General features: G+C 40.8%; 1 protein-coding gene across 1 annotated transcript in view; it reads right to left on the minus strand.

Annotated features, from left to right (window-relative positions):
- Positions 1 to 18,635, minus strand: part of Vit (vitrin) — a 114,385-nt gene that overhangs the window by 63,696 nt on the left and 32,054 nt on the right. Inside the window, exon 3 of the mRNA XM_013155699.3 lies at positions 10,798 to 10,863. Coding sequence (XP_013011153.2) covers positions 10,798 to 10,863 — 66 coding nt within the window. The remainder of the gene's footprint in view (positions 1 to 10,797; positions 10,864 to 18,635) is intronic.

Genomic DNA, 18,635 nt, shown 5'->3' on the forward strand with positions numbered 1-18,635 from the left:
GCTAAAAACTACCAAAAGCTGATTGGTACCTGTTATGGTTGATACACTGTGTCAACTTGAGCAGTGTAGCAGTTTAACTAAGAGACTCAGCAGGGAGCCAGTGCTCTTGATAAACAGTCTCATCCTGTGCAAGAGGAGAGTGAGGAGATTTTGTGAGTGATACACACACCCTGGAAGGGGGAGCAGCTCCATGTACAATATAAGGGAAGAGAAGATTCTTATTCTCCCTGCTTTTGCTCTGGTTGTTGGCTTGAAGTATTGCCCTGGTGCTAGGCCGCCCTGCCGTGGTACCATCTGATTACCACCGAAACCTCCACAAACCGTGAGCTAAATAAACCTTTCCTTCCTTCATTTGGGTGCGGGGTATTTTGTCCCAGGAATAAGAAGAAAGTAACCAAGATACTGCCTTTATGAAAAGTTACAGAAAATCCTTAGGAACTTTCTAGAATCCCTTCTACAGAATTTCTGGGCTTGTCCTACTGTTTTTGCTACTTCCTAAGTGCATATTGGCTTGAGATTTGGCTTGAATCACTGCTCACACCTGGAACTATTTTTCGTTCCATCTGTTTATATGCTACTAATTTTTCAAAGACCTGGTTCTAGTGACATCTTCATTCATCTATCAGAATCTAAACTCCACAAGGGCAGAAAGTTTTCTGTTTTGTTCACTGATGTTCAATAAAATGCTGAATGAATGAATAAAACCGATCCACTAGAAATTCCTGTCATTTTTATATCTAAATATGCTAGGCTTCTCTACCTCCACCTGGATTAAGTCACCGACATTTTCTGCCTGGGTTGTAAATACCATTCCCTCTTGTCTTGGTGTATGCCCATCCTTTGCCCTGATCTTTTTTGCTAATGAACAGCAATGTGTTGCTTTAAAAAATAAATGAATAAGGAATCAAATTGCTTCATTCTCTACCCAAAACTCCTCACTGGTTTCCCACTACCCTTAGAATAATGTCCTAACTCTTTAAGATGGTCTGAAAGATTTGATTCCTACTTTCTACTTAATCAACTACTGCTGCAAAATAGATCATCACAACGTGCCAGTCAGCCAACGCTTGGGAGGAGGAACAACCAGGACAAAACCTGTGATACAGGAATGGTCGTAGGTTCAAAGACAATTAAAAAAAGTCTGTGTGCCTGGAACATAGTGGAAGTCGGGGAGAGTGGTCCACGATGAGGTCTGGGAGCTCAGCAGGGATCAAACTGTAGCAGATGATTCCTCCTCCTCCCCAGCCAGTATACTTCAGTTTGTTAGTTGCCCAGCTAATAGTTCTGGTTACAGTTTCTGCTACTTTTGTTTGTTAGAAAGGGTGGTCACTGTGATGCATACTGTAAGAACCAATCAAAGAATCAAAGACAGCCAAGAAGAAATAGTTTGACAAGCCCCTGAGCTTCCAAGAGCCTGTGGGTGTGTAAAACTGTTCAGAGAATTAACACAGAGTCCACTTGTATAAATGGTTTGTTGTTTGGAAGAAGGTGGGAGGGAGAGAGGGGGAGAGGACTGGCTGAAGATCAAGTTCTCCAGGAGGTGGTTCCTTCTGAGGGCTCTTGAAAATGCACAGTAAAGGATCTAGAATATGAAAAAGTGTCAGGTGCAGGGAACTTTCTTACAAGAGCTGGTAAAGAAACTGGGCTACAGGAGAGAACCAAGCAGGAGAGTCATGGGACCACAGATATGTTAGGCAGAGAAAATCCTAAGGACATAAATTTCAGATTCTCCAGAGATCATGGCGGGGGAGGGGGGAGACCAGACTTTTGCAAAATGTTACAGAGTTGGTTTTTGCACAGGTTTAATCTAAAATCTAAGGAGTCGTGGAGGTCAAACTCACAGTGAGATAACATTGCTCTAAACTATAAAATTGTAGCTTGGGTCAATGATGGGCCAATAGGTCACAATCTAATGCATAGCACTCTCCTCTGAGCCAACTCTATTCCAAGGAAACGTGCAGCATTGTACGTTAAAGAAATCTTCCCTTTGGTCATAAAAGATTTTTCAAGAAAAATCAATACGAGTGACAGCTGGGGAAACATAGGACATATAATGAAAATAGTTTCATGAAAATGCATCTAGTACAAGGTACTTGTCTCAACCGGTAACTCCATATTTAATCTTTAAGCACATCAAAAGGCCACGAAGGTCGATCCTCCTAATTATTGTTTCTTGCCAGGCTTGAGATACAAACTCCACGAAAGAACAGTGATCGAAGTATGACTGGGTGACAGAGAGCAACTTACCTGCTGCAAAAGAGCTTTTGGGAAGCTGCAGAATTTTATGTCTCAGAAACAACCTATAACCAGGCACACACCTGTAAACCCAGCACATGGGATTACAGCCTGGCTTACATAGTGAGTTTAAAGCCCGCTTGAACTGCATAATGAGACCCTGTTTAAAAACACAACCAGCCAACCAAACAAACAAAGCCTATTTTACTTTTTTTTTAAAGCCTATTTTACTTTACAAAGCATCCCAAAACACATTCTTGCATTTAATCTTTATAAAACCCACAAGATAATGTTGTGTCCGTTTTCCAGAGAGGCAAGTCGACATGTTCAAGCTCAGATACCAGTAATTTGCAGAGCAAGGTCCTGAACTCATGCCCTCTGCCTGTAAACCCAAAGCTTTGCCAGCTTTGCCTGATTGCCTTTTCAGTAAGAGAAGATACGATCTCTGCCTACCTTTTTTTTTTTTTTTTTGGTATCAGAATTCAAACTCAGGACCTTATGCTTGCCAGGCAGGTACCCTAGTCTATTCTTATAGACTACTCTTTTTTTGGAGGGGTACCAGAAGTTGAACTCATGACCTTGTGCTTGCCAGGCAGGCTCTGTGCTGCTGAGCTAAATCCTCCTCCTCCCCTAATCTATTCTTAAAGTCTATTCTTTTCTGAACTCAAAGATTGCTGGGGTGAGTGTAGATGTCTGGCAAATGAGTTGTAAATATGACTCTGTGTGTGTGTGTGTGTGCGTGCATCTGCACATTCACTCCAAATGCCTACAAAGCAACTTTTCTAATGCAAATTTCTTTGTATTCTTTTCCTGCTATTTCTAAGAATTAGCCACAGTAGAGTGTATTCCACTGAAAATCTGGAAAACAGAAATGATCTGATTGGTGTCTTCCTTACTTATCAGAAGGAGTGCTATAGAATTAATTCTCCTCCTTTTACAGAATCTGAGAAAGGCCACACAGAGAAATTTATGTGGGGGACAAACTGGTGTTGGCACTGTGTGTTTAAGAAGTGAGTAAACACTGGTGATTACTTACAAATCACTACATGGGCCCCTGCCTAAGAAACCACGTGCATGTTAAACCAAATTCTTCAATCACAGACATATATTTTTCTTCATCAGTGTCCAACGCACTAACAAGTCCCAGAACAATGACCTATTCGTGCTCAAGGCAGTGTGTCTTGGAGTCATCCATCCTCTCTAAGGTTGATTGCGAAATCTTCCCATGGTGTACAAGCTACGAAGGTTAACTTATTTGAGAGAACTGTGTGAATTAAAGCTTTGTGCATTTTACATCTGAGTCTGTTTCAACAGATAGGATGTAATGGAAATATTTCAGCATGTAGCTTTCTGTCTGTGGAGAATATCTTACTGTTCAGCTTACTGATTGTTGTCTCCATTAGCTAAACTTCCTTCTCAGAAAACTCTCAGCAGCCCACACCCCAGAAGCAGGGCAAAGAAAACCAGCTTCTCAGATTAGCATTACCTGGTGGGTCCTCACCACGTTCCAGCTGCACGTCCCAGGGCTCCCCTACACCATAACCCCGCTGTCCTGCTCACTGCCTGCCGACCTTCCTGCCTCACTCACCGTGACAGCTGGGCCTGGTCAAGCTAGATGGCCTCCCTCTATCTCTGCCTATAAAATTTGACTTATTTTTCATGTCTCATTGAAAAATAATTCATAATGCACTATGCACACTGTTGTAGACTCCTGATTTTTTAAACCCACATTCATATGTAGCATGTACTACATTTTACTTTATTTCAGAGTTGTTTCATTGTTGTTCATTTGTCCATTTATCCAGCAATTACCTACTGGGCATCAATCATATCTGCATGATGTTCTGAGTCTTGATGGGAAGACAGACTATATAAAAATGCTCTTGGAAGAATATGTGATAAGAACTTAGAATGCCACACATGCAGGAGGCATTGAACCCAGTTCTGTTGTATTTTGGCAATGCTTACAGAAATCAAAGATTTTCTGGATAAGCAGCCAGTAAATGGGTTGCGTGGAGTTAATAATTGTGGCTTTTACCCATAAGATTCTGTCTCGTGACATTTCTTGGACTAAGGCCATTCCTTCTGAAATTTTCCTGGGGCTTCTTCATTTGAGGAAAAGCTATTGATGATGTGCTTTATGGACATTAGTTTTGTATTACATGTTTGCAGTACATGTTTACATTCCTTGTGTGGGATTGGTCCATGTGTATAACTCATCTTAATTTCTTTTTTCATTTCCTTTCTCTCTCCTCTCACCCACTTGCTCCATCTTGATTCCCTTCCCATTTTATTTTGCTCTTTGTTTATAATTTGAGTTTGTCTTGGTTACTTTTCTCTCTTTGCTGCGACAAAATACCTGACACTCAAAAAATTAGAGAAGGAAAGGTTTGGTTAGCTTACAGTTTTTGGAGGTTTCAGTCATACTCAGCTGGCAGAGTGACATGGCTAGGATACAGCTGTTCACTGCAGGTGCAAGCCACGAGAGTGAAAAGGTGGGGGCAGCTCACCGCCTTCCTTCCCTTATACTGCATGCCAGCTCTACCACCAATCCCAGTGCTAGACAATGAACCCATCACGAACACTATCCTCAGCTGCCTCCCTGACTGTATGAGGCTCGCGGGGGACATTTAAACACAAACCATAACAACGTTTCTCATATAACAGAAATTATGCATATTTAAGCTTGCATGTCTGATTTATTTCACTTCATATTATGGTCTGAAGGTGTATCCATTTTCTTCCAAATGATTCATTTATCTTGCTTTATGGCGCAGTAGTACTCCACTGTGTGTAAATAACACATTACCTTTATCCATGTATCCAGTGATGGAAATACAGGCTGCTTCCAAGCTTTAACTATTATGAATTGTGTTCCTGTAAACAGTGGGTATGCATGTAACCCTGTCCTGTTAATACAGCTAGAAACAATGGAGCTGAGGAAGTCACTCCTTTCCATCCATTTAATTGGTATTTTTAATTAATTAATTATTTTGAGACAAGGTCTTGCTATGCACTTCTGTTCTTGAATTTATGGCAAGCTTCCTGGGTCAGCCTCTCCAGTGCAGGGATTACAGGTGTGCCACCACACCGGGCCATTTAATTTTACATAGTACTTTAGGGCCATTCCTCCTTCCATTTTCCTAAGAGAGGTAGAAAAATCATAGAACAGTAACTCAGGAGATTTCCTGTGTTCTAGAGAGAGCACGTGCCTGTTGCATCTGGGGGCCTGACCTTAGTTACCTTCACCCTACTCAAACTTGATTCAGTGTTCCTGAGTAAGTACTATGTGTCATACAAGTAATTAAGATCAGAGTGAATTCTGGGGCCCTCATGAATATTTCATGCCCCTGAGGTGACTCATACTCTGTCAGTCATTCCTGTCAGTTGTACTTAGGGACTTTAGAGGGGCAGCTGGCCTAAGCTGCAAATCCTCTAAATTCTAAAAACCTGATTTACTGGGAGCTGTTGCAGCTGCTGTGTGCCGTCATCTGTGTGTAACGCTTTTGCTCTCCTGTCACCCCAGAGCTACTTTCCTGTCTACGCCATAGCCTTTTCTTTTGGTACCGGGGATCGAACTCATGAAATCGCACTTGCCAGGTAGGTGCTTATGCCACTGAGCTAAACCCCAGACCCCTTATGCCATATCCTTTGTTGGCACAGACTTGCCCTGAGCACCTTCCCGTGATCTTCAATAAATGTATCTGCTTTTCACTTGCCATTTGTACTGCACGCTTGCAATTTTTGCTCGTCCTACAAAAGAGCCTGAAATCTATCTGCTAAGTTCATCACATAGAACACCGTGATGCCTTTAACTCTTTTGGCTAAAAGTTGTTCCCTGTCTAGCACAGACAATCTGCTGAACAGAGATTTTTTTTTCCTGAAGTCTTTGGTGGACATAATGTATTTGGAAACATATGAGGTGATTGGTGGAGGCCTGTTTTGAGTGTGTAATGTACACATACATGAAGTTAGTCCTTAAAATTCATAATCCTTGGGCTGGGGGCTTAGCTCAGCGGCATAAGCGCCTACCTTGCAAGCAGGTAGTCGTGAGTTCGATCCCCGGTACCGATAAAAAGGAAAAAGACAAAAAAAAAAATCATAACCCTTCTATCATTATCTGTAGCTTTAAAGAGTCAAGAAAAGTGCAGCTGCATTTTGGTAATTTGTTAGAAACTGCTTGATGAGATTTATGCTAATTAAACCTACCATTACGGTACTTTTGAGTAGGTTAGATTTATGACTCCAAAACATCAGGACAGGACAGTGACTTGAAAAAGTCACCTCAAATATGTGATGAAACGCCTATTAGCACAGTCAGGTAAACTTTATCTTGGACTACACAGCAAGTGAATTTATGAAGTCACTACCAAGTTAATTATCATTGCACATTTTTTTTTTTTTACTCCTCTAAGAAAAGAGATCAGGATTTTGTATTCTCCTGCTTCTGGAGTTCAGGGTTGTAGGAAACAGGGCAGATTTGCTCAGAGATGACAGCCACTCTGAGATTTGGGAGACAGATTCTCCATATTCCCCTTCTTTGAAAGGACTGGGTCTTTCCAGCACAAATAGTGGGCAGCGGGCAGGTAGGTCCAGTGGGAAGATGTCCCCTCTTCCTAGCAGTTTTCTTGGAGGACCCTGAGCTCAGACCAGCACCCAGAGTGATACCTCTCAGGATGGAGCCCTAGATGTGGGGCTTCCCTGCTTCTCTCAGGATGCCACGACCCAGGAAACCATGGAGCTTTCCAGGGAGTTGGACACAGCCATCGAGGGACCTCCTTCAGTCCTCTAGACGGCATTAACCTTCTAAGGAGGGAGGAAGCCTTCATAGATAAAGAGCTTGAATTTTGTTCCCTCTGCCCCTCGAAACTGGCATTTTGGAGTCAAATTTCATTTGATTTAGAAAATAAAGTAATAAACCAAGTGTGGTAGAATAAAATTAAGCCAAATATAACTGTTCACATGAAAATAAAATATTGACTTGGAAATGATCCCCTTTAAGCCTGAGGAATATCTGTGAGAATCCCTTCAATTGTGTGGGAGACAACTTGAGTGACTCCCCTTGGATGTAAAACAATTTCTGCAACCTTGATTATTTGGAAACTTATTTCCCTACACTGATATGTACAGAGCCAATCCTTCTCTCTTTAATTGGCTCTAAGCATTGCAAATAAGTCTAGGGGAGGTACTGGTGTGTAATCTTCAAAGTCGTCAGACAGTCTCCTGATTCGCCCATAGTGCTCTCTCTAAAATATATAAGCAGAGCGGGATGGTAGAGCCAGTCAGCTCCAGGGATGTCAACTGGGTAGGAGCCTCAAGGTAAAGAGGCTATGACTCCCCAGGGCACAACAATTTGCATATTAGAAGCTGAAGCAACAGTTTCCAAAAACAATTCAGTTGCTACCTTAATTAAATTATGCAAATCGGTCCTTCTGCATATTCTTATTTCTGCATTTTGCAGAGATGCTTTTCTCTCTACCTGGCTAGCAGCTCAAATTACTCACGTAATTCCCGCCATCCTCACTGTCACTCATCCTCGAGCCATCCCTTTCTTCACAAAATAATACAGTCTGGGAGAGGCTTAGATCAGGCCCTTTGTTTGCACATCCTCACAGGGATCGGGTTTAGGACCCCTTGGCTGCCCTAAACTTGGAATATGTCTTGGTGTCTTTACTCTCGCCATGGGTTGGATTGGTGGTGGTAGATTAAAATTAACTTGCTGGGATTCCAATAACGTCTCAATGGGATTATAAATATAACTTTTTGGATTGTCAGGAAGACTACAAAAGGGATTACAGTACTTGGATGACTGTACACAATATTTGGGATTACAATAAATAATATTTTTTGTTTTACCCCTTTGTAAAACCTGCACGCCATATTGTTGTCAACATACTTGTAAGTATCACCTTCAGGGTCCACAGGGTATCAAATGGGACTAAGCAATGTCGATTAGGGTCCTTGAGGTTCATAGGTAGACCAAATAAGTGGGTGCTGGGGGGAGGAAATGAGAAAACGAAATGAAAAGGAAGGAGGAAAGAAAGAGCTAAACACTAAAGCAATGATAATCCTGTGAGCAGGGAAAGTAGATGCTCTATTATGGAAGGCGTACTCAAGCCAAGCCAAAGGCTGACGCACTGAGGTTCTGTCTCCCAGGACTAGGGATGGCAAAACAAAGTGAGATATGCAAATGTGCAGAGAAAAACAGAAGTGTTGATTCCTTCAGCTTCTCCATCTGGGGACCAGTCAAACAAGTCCAGCTGTACTTCCTGCCCTGGGCTCCAAGAACCACCTCATGACCTGGCCAAATCCCCTTTTCTGCTTAAGCAAATTGGATTTCTACTAATTGCAACCAAATTAATCTGCACAGAGATACTCCCCAGTGCCTCATGATGAAGCCCAGACTCCCCAACGCAGTAGTGAAACTCGTCATCATCTGGTACCTGCTTACTCTCCATTTCTCATGTCAGCACCTTCCACTGCTCTTCCATTCCAGCCAACTGAACCACTCGTTTGCTCTTGCTCCTTTCTGGTCCTTGTGCATGGTGTTTTCTGTTTGTAATGCCACTTGGCAATGTCCTGTTTGCTTTGTCAGCGTGGGTATGTCATTTCCTCCAAGAAACCTTCCGTGGTGGCTTCTTCTCCATATTCTTACACTCCTTTGTTCCTGTCACCTACGTATCAAATAGTGATTGCCTGTTGGCTTTCCTTCCGACCCAGGTTGTGAGCTCTGGGATAGCAAGGAAGGAGTTCAGATCACTGTTGTTGTATCTGAGTATCTAAAATCATCCTGACACTGGACTGTACCCAATAAATGAACGAATGCCATGCGTTTCTTTCCATGAGTTATCTACCCAGCTGCAGACAATGTTGAGGAAAAATGAAAATTTTGGCCTCCAGCTATAGAGCATGATTTAGAAATACCCTCGAGGTCAAGAATCAGTTATCCCCGTGGTTTGGGAATATCCCATTACTTTCATTGTATCATCTTTCTTCTTTATTTAAGATTTGTCAGAGTTTCTAGTTAGAGAAGAGACTTCAGGCATTTATTGATATAGGTACGCTGCATTGCAAGGGAAGCTTTGAGACTAAAACCAAAATTTAGCATATCAGAAATTCGATCCATCTGAGATCTCTCAGAAAGTTTTGCCCTTGGGTCATTTAGCACAGAGTTTCACAGTCACTGAAAACTGTTGTCATGGTAATCACGAAACCTTTCATGATTTTTGTATATGAGTTAATGAAGATGTTAGAAATAGCCCACGGGAATTGGTACTTGGATGTGCATCGGTCTCCATGTTAACCCAATCACTGTTGTGAATACACATCTGCCCCAGGGCCGGTCCTCTTGGCTCAGGGTTCTGACAGAAATAAATAAACAACTGATTCCTTTTTAGTATTTCATTTTAGGAAGCTATGGATGGCTGCCTTTTTGGTCTCATTTCAACAGGAAATCCCACATGAAAGGTTGAAAAAAGCAGAAAAAAAAAGAGAGACCGTATGAAGCAAATCTCTTTCTTTCATTCTAATTTATTAATTTTGCTGATTTCAAGGCACTTAATACCTATAAAGAAAGTTTCAGTTTTGGAACGTGAAATGCAGAACACTGACTATATCTAAAACTTTTATTTTATGGTCCTTTATAAACACATCTTGACTAAGCTTCCATTAAGCCTGTACAGATGGATTTATGTATCCCAGAGTGCTCACAATATGTGTGTGAGATTTCCCATTTGTGTCCTGTCCTGCCAGTGATTTCCCAAAATCCACTTAAGCCTTTTTTCTTGGTAATAGAACTACTTTTTTTAGTGAAGCATGTGAATGTTTGAAATCAAGATATTTCCCACTCTTCCTCACTGCTGACCAATGGCATGGAAGCAGAAGTGGTACGTTCAATTTTTTTGATTTATCTTGAGAGGGAGTTAGTGTTTGCCTCTTCTTCCTGTCTTTACTGACTGAGATGATGGATGGCGATGGGGGAGCCATTTTGGACAATGAATCGAGAGCCATGTGGAAAAAGACAGAATTATAAGACGGAAGTTTGAGCCCCTGAGGATTGTGGAGCTTCCATACAATCACAGACTGATGATGCTTGTAGGAAAGAGAAAAGAGATTTGACTTTTATGTGACAATTATTTTGCACTGCTCTATCTACTCCTAATCAATATGTTAGCCCAAAGTGAATTTTTCCCCCTTCTGTCCACTGAGAGTGAAATCACATGTAAAATTTACCTTCTGATACCAGGGCATGCTGGGATAGGGGCAGAATTGCTGGACTTTTTGCTTTTCGGTATTGAGAAAACACAAATTCTTCTAGTGCAATAAAATCACAAACTTTTTGGTCTAAGTCACAGCTTTTATCTCAAATGCTTTCTGAAATGAAGTAGGTGATGAATGAGATTCATCACTCCTTAGTTCAGGTGCAACACAATCAAGACAGAGAAAAAACCCAAACCAACCCAAAACAAAATCTTATCTCCAATAATCTCTAAGACAAATGGAATGCCCTTCCCCATGGGAGGCACAAGCTTTCTACCGATGAGGAACTGTGGTTTTACTTACTGAACTTGGCTCTTGTACTCTTCTGTATCATTTCTTTATTTGAATGTATTCCAGTTACCAGCAAAACTGCATAAAGAAAATAAAAATGGAAAAATTTAATCAATATTATTTCACTTAAATGTTTCTCATATTTCTCATAAGTTTGTGAACTGGGGCCGGGGATTTAGCTCAGTGGCATAAGCACCTGCTTTGCAAGCACATGGCCGTGAGTCCGATCCCCAGTACCGATAAAAAAAAAAAATGTTTGTGAACATATTTTCCTACATATTAAGATTAGGAAACTGAGATGCAAAGCTTGTGTAACCCTGGCTGGAAGGTCCTTTTAACATTATCTCTTGAGTGCTTTTCCTCTGTTTTGCTACCTTTAAATTTCACCACACCTGTCTTACCATCTCCACTTTCCAAAGGAGAGGATGTAGATCTGGAGAAGTCTACTGATTTTGCCCAGTCCCAGGAATGCAGGATTGAGGTAGGGTGTACACCTGTCTTGTGCCTTTTGCTCTGTGCCACAAGAAGTTTCTAAATGGCTGATTTCCTGATAACCAGAGACCTGTGCTCAGAGTGTGTGTGCACCACAAGTGTGTATCCACGTGTGCACAGGTGTATGCATGTGTGTGACTGAGGGAAGGCTGAATGGATGTGTAAAAAGCCTTAAGAGTGAGGGTGTCTGGGAAAGTAAGATACACTAGGAGAACACTGTTGGGGAGAAGGGGAAGACAAGTTGCAAGGTGTTTGGGGTTAGACCTGAAATGTCCCCTAAAAGTCTCATGCATTTGTCAGGTGATTGGATCTTGGGGTGCTGTGCTCCTCAGTGGACTCACTGGTGAGTTCAGTAGTTGAATGTGGTGTTGAAGGTGGGGTCTCTTTGGAGCTGAGTCAGTGGGGGACGTGATCTAGAAGGAACATTCTTGCCCAGCTCCTGCTTTCTCCCTCTGCTTCCTGGCTGCCATGAACTGAGCATCCTTCCCCCTGTGGTGCCCTTCTGATATGCCACTTCAGCCTTGGAGCCCGCTGCCCATGGACTGAAACTGTGAGCCAAAATAAATCTCTTTTTCTTTAAGTTGTGGGTGTTGGGTGTTTTGACCCAGTGACAAGAAAATGACAGGGACATAAGGTGCATGTCCACCTGTGGTCCACTCCAGAAGCTGGTTCTGTGTCCTCCTCAAAACTCAAGCTGAATCTCAAACAGCATTTGGATATTGCTGTCGACACTCTATGATAAGGAAAAAGGGAGAAAACCCTTTATCCTTCAAAGCTTGAAGTCACTTATATTTAAAAATGAACTGGAGCATTGAGCTTTTAAAAAATACCATTGACTTTTTTCTAGTTACAAAAGTCATGGGGCTGGGGCTTTAGCTCAGTGGCACAAGCACCTGTCTGGCAAGCACGAGATTGTGAGTTCAATCCCTGGGACAAAAAAAAAAAAAAAAAAAGTACATATATAAAAGCAATAATCGGGGCCGGAGATTTAGCTCAGTGGCATAAGCGCCTGCCTGGCAAGCGTGAGGCCGTGAGTTCAGTTCCCGGTACCAAAAAAAATAAAAAGTAAAAAATAAAAACAGTAATCTTAAAGGGCTGGGGATTTAGCTCAGTGGTGTAAGCACCTGCCTTGCAAACGTTCAGTGAGTTCAATCCCTGGTACAAAAAAAAAAAAAAAGTCATATGTGGCCCTGGTAGAAATATGTAAAAAGTACAATTCAGACAATATGGATGAGCACAATCGATGTAATTATTTTCCTCTCTTTCACTGCCTGTCTCCCTCTCTTCTTCCCTCTCCCTTGCCTCTCACCACCTCTTTATCTATTTATAGCTAGATAGATATAGATAGACTTTTGAACAAATATTTGATTTTAATGATACTATTCATAACATTTTATAACCTATTCCAACTTAAGGATATTTACTTTCATTTTTTCTTGTCATTAAATGTTCTTGAGAAAACAATAATTTTAACTGCCTAAAGTATTATACTACATGATTATACTGTAATTTAGTCAATCTTCCATTTAACATAAAATAACTTCATCTTTGCAAGGAATATTATTTCCTTAAAATAAATTTCCAAATAGAATGTTTTTGCCTGAAATTTATGTGCACTTAAAATTTTAATATATGTTGTGACAATCTCTCACAGTAATTTTTATTAGCAGCTTGTGAAAATGCTTCTCCATCTCTGCATTAATTCTATTTATAAGCAGAAAAGCAGTGTTTTTCCTTTCAAAATGCTCATCAATTCTTTGTTTTTCTTCCTTCCTTTCCAGGCATCTTTCCATCTCAGCCACCTGACAGTGACACTGCTTTAATTTTCCACCATTTTAGTCAGTTTCATGAGAAACTCACTTTTGGGAAAAAGCAGGGAACCTGGAGGGGAAATACAGCAATCAAAACCGGCACTTTGGGTTGGGGAAGTGGCTCAGGGGCAGGGTACTTGCCTAGCATGCACAAGGCCCAGGGATCTATCCCCGGCATAGCAAACATAAATAAAAATTTAAAAACAAAATAAGTATTTGACCACCTCGCTTGTGTATTTGCTTTTTTTTTTTTTAATCAGAACATGATGCTTAATTTCAGTATCACTGCACTCAGGAATCCTTAAATTGTCAGCCATTTTTAAAGGAACAGAGGATAATATTATCAAGGGATTTGGAAAATTTTGTGTTTTAAGAATTTTTTTTAGCTGTTATGGAACGAATCTTTATCTGGCCCCTACAAATCACATGCAGAAATCCTAACTTGAGGTGATGATACTAGAACACACAGCTTTTGTTAGGTGACCAGGTCATGAAGGATGTCATGGTTTATGTCTGTGTCCCCCAGGCCTCATGAGTTTGCATTGTGTGTTTGTGATGGTTCACTGTCTAGTGCTTGGATTGATGGTTCAGTGCTCCACCCACAAAGGGGTGGAGCCAGGATGTGATGTAATGGCAGGAAGAAGGTGTATCTTGCTCTTTGCTGGTTCCTGCTTGCTGTTTGCAGCCACCATGAACTGGGGCCCAGCCATGCCCGCCTGCCTTGGAGCCAACTGAGTGTGGACTGAAACCTCCAAAAACTGTAAGAAATAAACCTTTCCTTTCCCAACGTGGGCTTCAGGTATTTTGTCTCAGTGACGAGTAAAAAGTAACTAAGACAAACGAGGAGGCCTCATCAATAGAATTAGTGCTATTTTTAAAAAAGTCCAGAAGACTGCCTTGTCCCTGGCCTCCTATGATGACACAGTCAAATGGTGGCTTCTATAAACCAAGAAATGAGTTGTCACCAGACACTGCCTTAATCTTGGTTTTCCCAGCCTCTAGAATTTTTACAAATAAATTTGTGGTTTTTGTAAGCTACCCCATCTAGGATAGTGTGTTACTGCAAGCAGAGAGTAGCTAATCTATGCCAATGATGCAGCCACCAAGTTATCAGCAAGTTTGACTGTTAGTGACACAGGACCTTTGAAGGATATAGAGGGAATTAATGTAACTCCCAACCTGCTAGATGTTCAATATGCCAAGTTTGTGTTCCTTGAAGTTGAAGAAAGACTTTTAAAGAACAACAGAGGTTAAGAGTAGGAAAAATTTTGGGGAAAAGGAATGTAGAGTAGAAATAGCTCAGGGAAATAGGAGGAGTCCTGGATGGGTTGCCAATAAGCCTACTTCTCAGAGTAAGTTTTATAGAACAACATAATTGATCAAAATTATGATGATCCAATAAGATTACAAGTAGATCCCCTAATGAGATAATCATTTATTTATGTGAGAAATCTCAAAAGGGTGCTGAAAGACTCTGCCAACCTGATGCTTAGCTATTTCTAACATGACATCCATCTAACCTGGTACCAGGCCCAGAGAAGCAATTTATCTCTCTAAGAGGAAATTCTATGTTCTCCTTCTCGTTCCAGAGATAAACCTCTGGCTCCCTTTTTGCATGTGCATGGAGTCCTCTCCAATCCCAAGATTCCACAACCACCCAAGTGCTCCCCCCAACCCCAGTAAATCTTTCTGTTTCTTGTTTTGCACATGCAGATGCTCCTTAAATCAGCTGTTAATGTCATTTTGTCCACCTCCCAAACTCCTCCGCCAGCCAAACCTGATAAAAACACTTCCAATTCTTTGTTCTCACTGAGAATGCCTCTCTTCTGCAGCTCTCCTGTGCCCGCAATAAAGGCCTCTTTTCTGTTTTCTTCGTCTCTCTATCATGTCAAAATATTATTAAAATATTATCAGTACCAATAATTTCAAGCTTCCCTTTATCCGTGAGGGAGGTACATAAATCTGACTATTGTGACTTTAATGTTTTTTAGGCATGTCCCTAGGCACAGTTGTGATGTATCTTTTGCACTGACTTACTCCAGGGCCTACTCTGTCTGACTGCCTATAATATTGCTACCTAACTTAGCTGTCTATAAAATCCCCTACTCTAAAGAGCTGCTCCTTATTGCCATGAGAGGGGAAAGGGCAAAGACTGTTTGGGGTACACGTAACAGTGTATTATCTACATATTGTAAGACAAGACTTGGGAAAATTTAAAATATGCCAAGTTATGGGAAAGCACTTGACCAAAAAGATGAGGACTGTCCCTGAAGCCTTGAGAAAGCATGGTCTAAATTAGTTGTGGGAATCTGTATGTAAAGAAATATAAAAGAAGGCATCATTTAACCCAACACTGAAAACCAGCTGACATCTTTTGGGATCTGAGAAGAGTTTTTGGGTTAGGCACCACCAGGTAGGTTGGCACTATGACCTCATTTATCAATCTCAGGTCTTGTACCAACTTTTACTTTCCATTGGATTTTTGAAATTTCAAGATTGGAATGTTGTAGTGTTTTTGGAGTGACCTTGTGTCCTTAAATGACTGAATATAGGCAATGGTCTTCTTTTAACTTTAGGCCTTAAAGGGTATGGTCTGTTAAGGAAAAACAGTAGGATCTTTGAGATGTATTGGTATTGGGATAGGTCTTACTGTTTTATCTATTTTATCTTTAGTTATCCATTCTTTAAGATTTATTTTTGTCTCCATGAGGGGGAAGCAGTGTTCTGACCTGGGTGTATGAATGCTATAGGGGAGGAGAGGAACTGGACTTTTAGGCATAATTAAAAGGCAGATTTTTTTTTTGGTCTTTTTCTTTTTTATTGGTACCGGGGATCAAACTCATGACCACACACTTGCAAGGCAAGGCGCCTATGCTGCTGAGCTAAATCCCCAGGCATAATGAAAAGGAATGAGTGATGAGAAAGCCATCCCAGCTACAGCCTAAGGATTGTGAGAAATATCAAATTATTTCTTGTCTAGTGACTCCTTTTACTAGGTATGATGCTGGAAGGCAGGGCAGGGTTGAAAAGAAGGACCACGAGACCCAGGCCAGTGTCCAGCAATAGGCTGGGTTTCTTCTTCCTTCTATAATCATGATTATCAGGGACTCCTCCATGGAGTTGACAGTCCAGAGGGGAAGATGGAGAGTGCCCTGGGCCCTTTCATCTTACTGATCTAGCTGGTAAGATGGGTCTGATCCCTGGGACGTCTGCCTCAACGTGGCAGTCTAACTGTTAGTGGTCACCTTTGCAATTAGGGGACCACTTGTGCTGACAGTTCTTGTTATAATCTCTCTTAAGGTGACCTGAATTTTTTGCAGTGGTAGCACATGAGTTTATTCATTGAGCTCTTTTTGGAAGCCCAGGAATCAGACTTAGTGTCTATTCTTTTTAAGGTGCAACCAAGGCAACCATTTTTTCTTGGTCTCTTTCCTTTTTCTCCTTGGCCTTCTCTTGGTCCTGATTATAAAGTACAAAGGAGGCAATTTTCAGTAAAATATTAAGTGGGCAATCTGGAGCAATAGACATCTTTCGTAGTTTTTTTCTAATATCTGAAGCTGACTAGGGGATACTCTTATTTTTAAGAATAATCTGTCTAACAATAATCAGAGGACACAGACATATGTTTTATCAGTCTCTTGTAAATGATCTAAAAAGGCAGAAGGGTTTTCATCTTTTTCTTGATGAATACAGTTTAAGATAATTAAAGGTCTTAGTTCTCATCTTCTTTAGACCTTTAAGAATTCATGTGTGAAGATACCTCCTATCTTAACCTCCCATATGGTTGGTAGGTCAGAAGGGGTATTACATAGGGACAGTTTGGGTTCCAGTAGGAACCAGCTGCTTGACTGTCTGGCTTTTGACCTTTTAAAATTAACAATATGAAATTTATCTCTAAATGTAATAGCAGCTTATAATGCTGCTTGTCTTTCATTAGAAGTCAATGTTGGATTTAAGAGCAGCATTATACCTTTTAGTCTAATTTATAGGTCTGAGTAAGTCCCCTAAATGTACTTATCAGGATCATCTGAAAATGTTTTCAGATTTTGTTTGATCTTTTTGAGGTAACTTGGAGGAAAGGACACATGAACACAGGTAGTGCCGAATTTGCATTTATTTTCTCTAAGGGGCACTGTCCTTGAGGAACTTGAACAAAGTCATCCAAGGATGCATATGGCCCAGTAGAAGCTTCAATTTTGACTGGCTTACAAGCCTCACCCTTAGGATCCAAAGGGCAAGAGAGGGGAATCTTGGGCTCAGTAACAGTAGATGTATCTTACTGTACCTTAAGGCCAGAGGTGTCTGGTTTTCTGATGACTTATATTTACATTTTGAACACAAGTAAGATTATCTCTTAATGCAAAAAAGACTGTACATAAGGTAATTCTGACCATTTTCCCACTCTCTTATAGTACAATTCTAGTTGTGAAATAGCATCATAACAAATATTTTTTCTGCATTTTATTTTGCTTCTAGAGGATAGTCAGGCCATGCATAGGTGAAAAAATATGTACACAGCTCTTTCTCAATATGTGAGGGCTGAACACATTACAGTGATTAAAAATATAAAAGTAATAGGAGAATATGACATTAAGATTTCCAAAAACAACAAGAGGAAAATTAGGCATCCCTTTTAATCCCTATTTTGGGGATTTTAATCCCTATTTCTATGTGGCCCCCAAGGAATTCCTTGAGATTACCTGCTCCAGAGCGGGTGGTTGTCATCAGGAGAGTAACAGAAACTAGGTTGGGTGGGACTAACCACCCTTACCTTGCCCAGAAACTTACACTCCAAGCTCCAGCTTGTTTCTAAAAGCACAAGTTGTAACTGATTCTAGTTATAACAGTCCTGTTTAAAGAAGGAAGCATTACTAGCAAAATTAAACTAATAGTTAAGACTTGAACAATGTTTTTTTCAGTTTCTTAAAGTGAGTGAGGGACACATCAAAGGGCAAATTGGAAATAGTTGGAGCACTTCCCAGCCTGTAAAAGACATCAGTTTTAGAGACAGAGACACAAGCAATGGCTTAGAAAAAATCTTGCCCTGGGCCCTGGGGCAAAGAAGTCCCCAAGACATTTGTGTTGCCTATGTAATCACCTAAGCAATGTTTCATAGCAGCAAGGTGAGGCTACATTTTACTCAAAATCTATTTAAAATTTTTATGTCTTTATATCTAAAGCACACTTATGAAGCTCACAGTTAAATTTTATATCCATTGTTTAGTAACCATGACATAAGTATTAGGAACAGTACTTTCCTACCTATTCACATAAATGATGAGAACCAGATCTAGAAAGGGAGAGAAATAGCCAGGAGATTAGGAATTTTCCCTTAAACTAAATGTGTTTTGATCTCTTAAATATTGTGTTTAGGAAATATCTCTTTTTGGTCTCACCCAGAAGTTGTCATTTTTATGGGGTCTCGGGGTCACTCTCCTGCACCCACAATACTGTGCCCAGAGCATATAAGCTAAGACATGACTTTCATGTGTGTTCTCCTGGATGGGTAAAATTTTGATATTTCATCTGACCCAGACATGTGGTATG

The sequence above is a fragment of the Cavia porcellus genome, unplaced genomic scaffold (genome assembly GCF_034190915.1).
Source record: "Cavia porcellus strain 051 isolate PalLab524CR breed Dunkin Hartley unplaced genomic scaffold, mCavPor4.1 scaffold_1, whole genome shotgun sequence".
Taxonomy (NCBI): domain Eukaryota; kingdom Metazoa; phylum Chordata; class Mammalia; order Rodentia; family Caviidae; genus Cavia; species Cavia porcellus.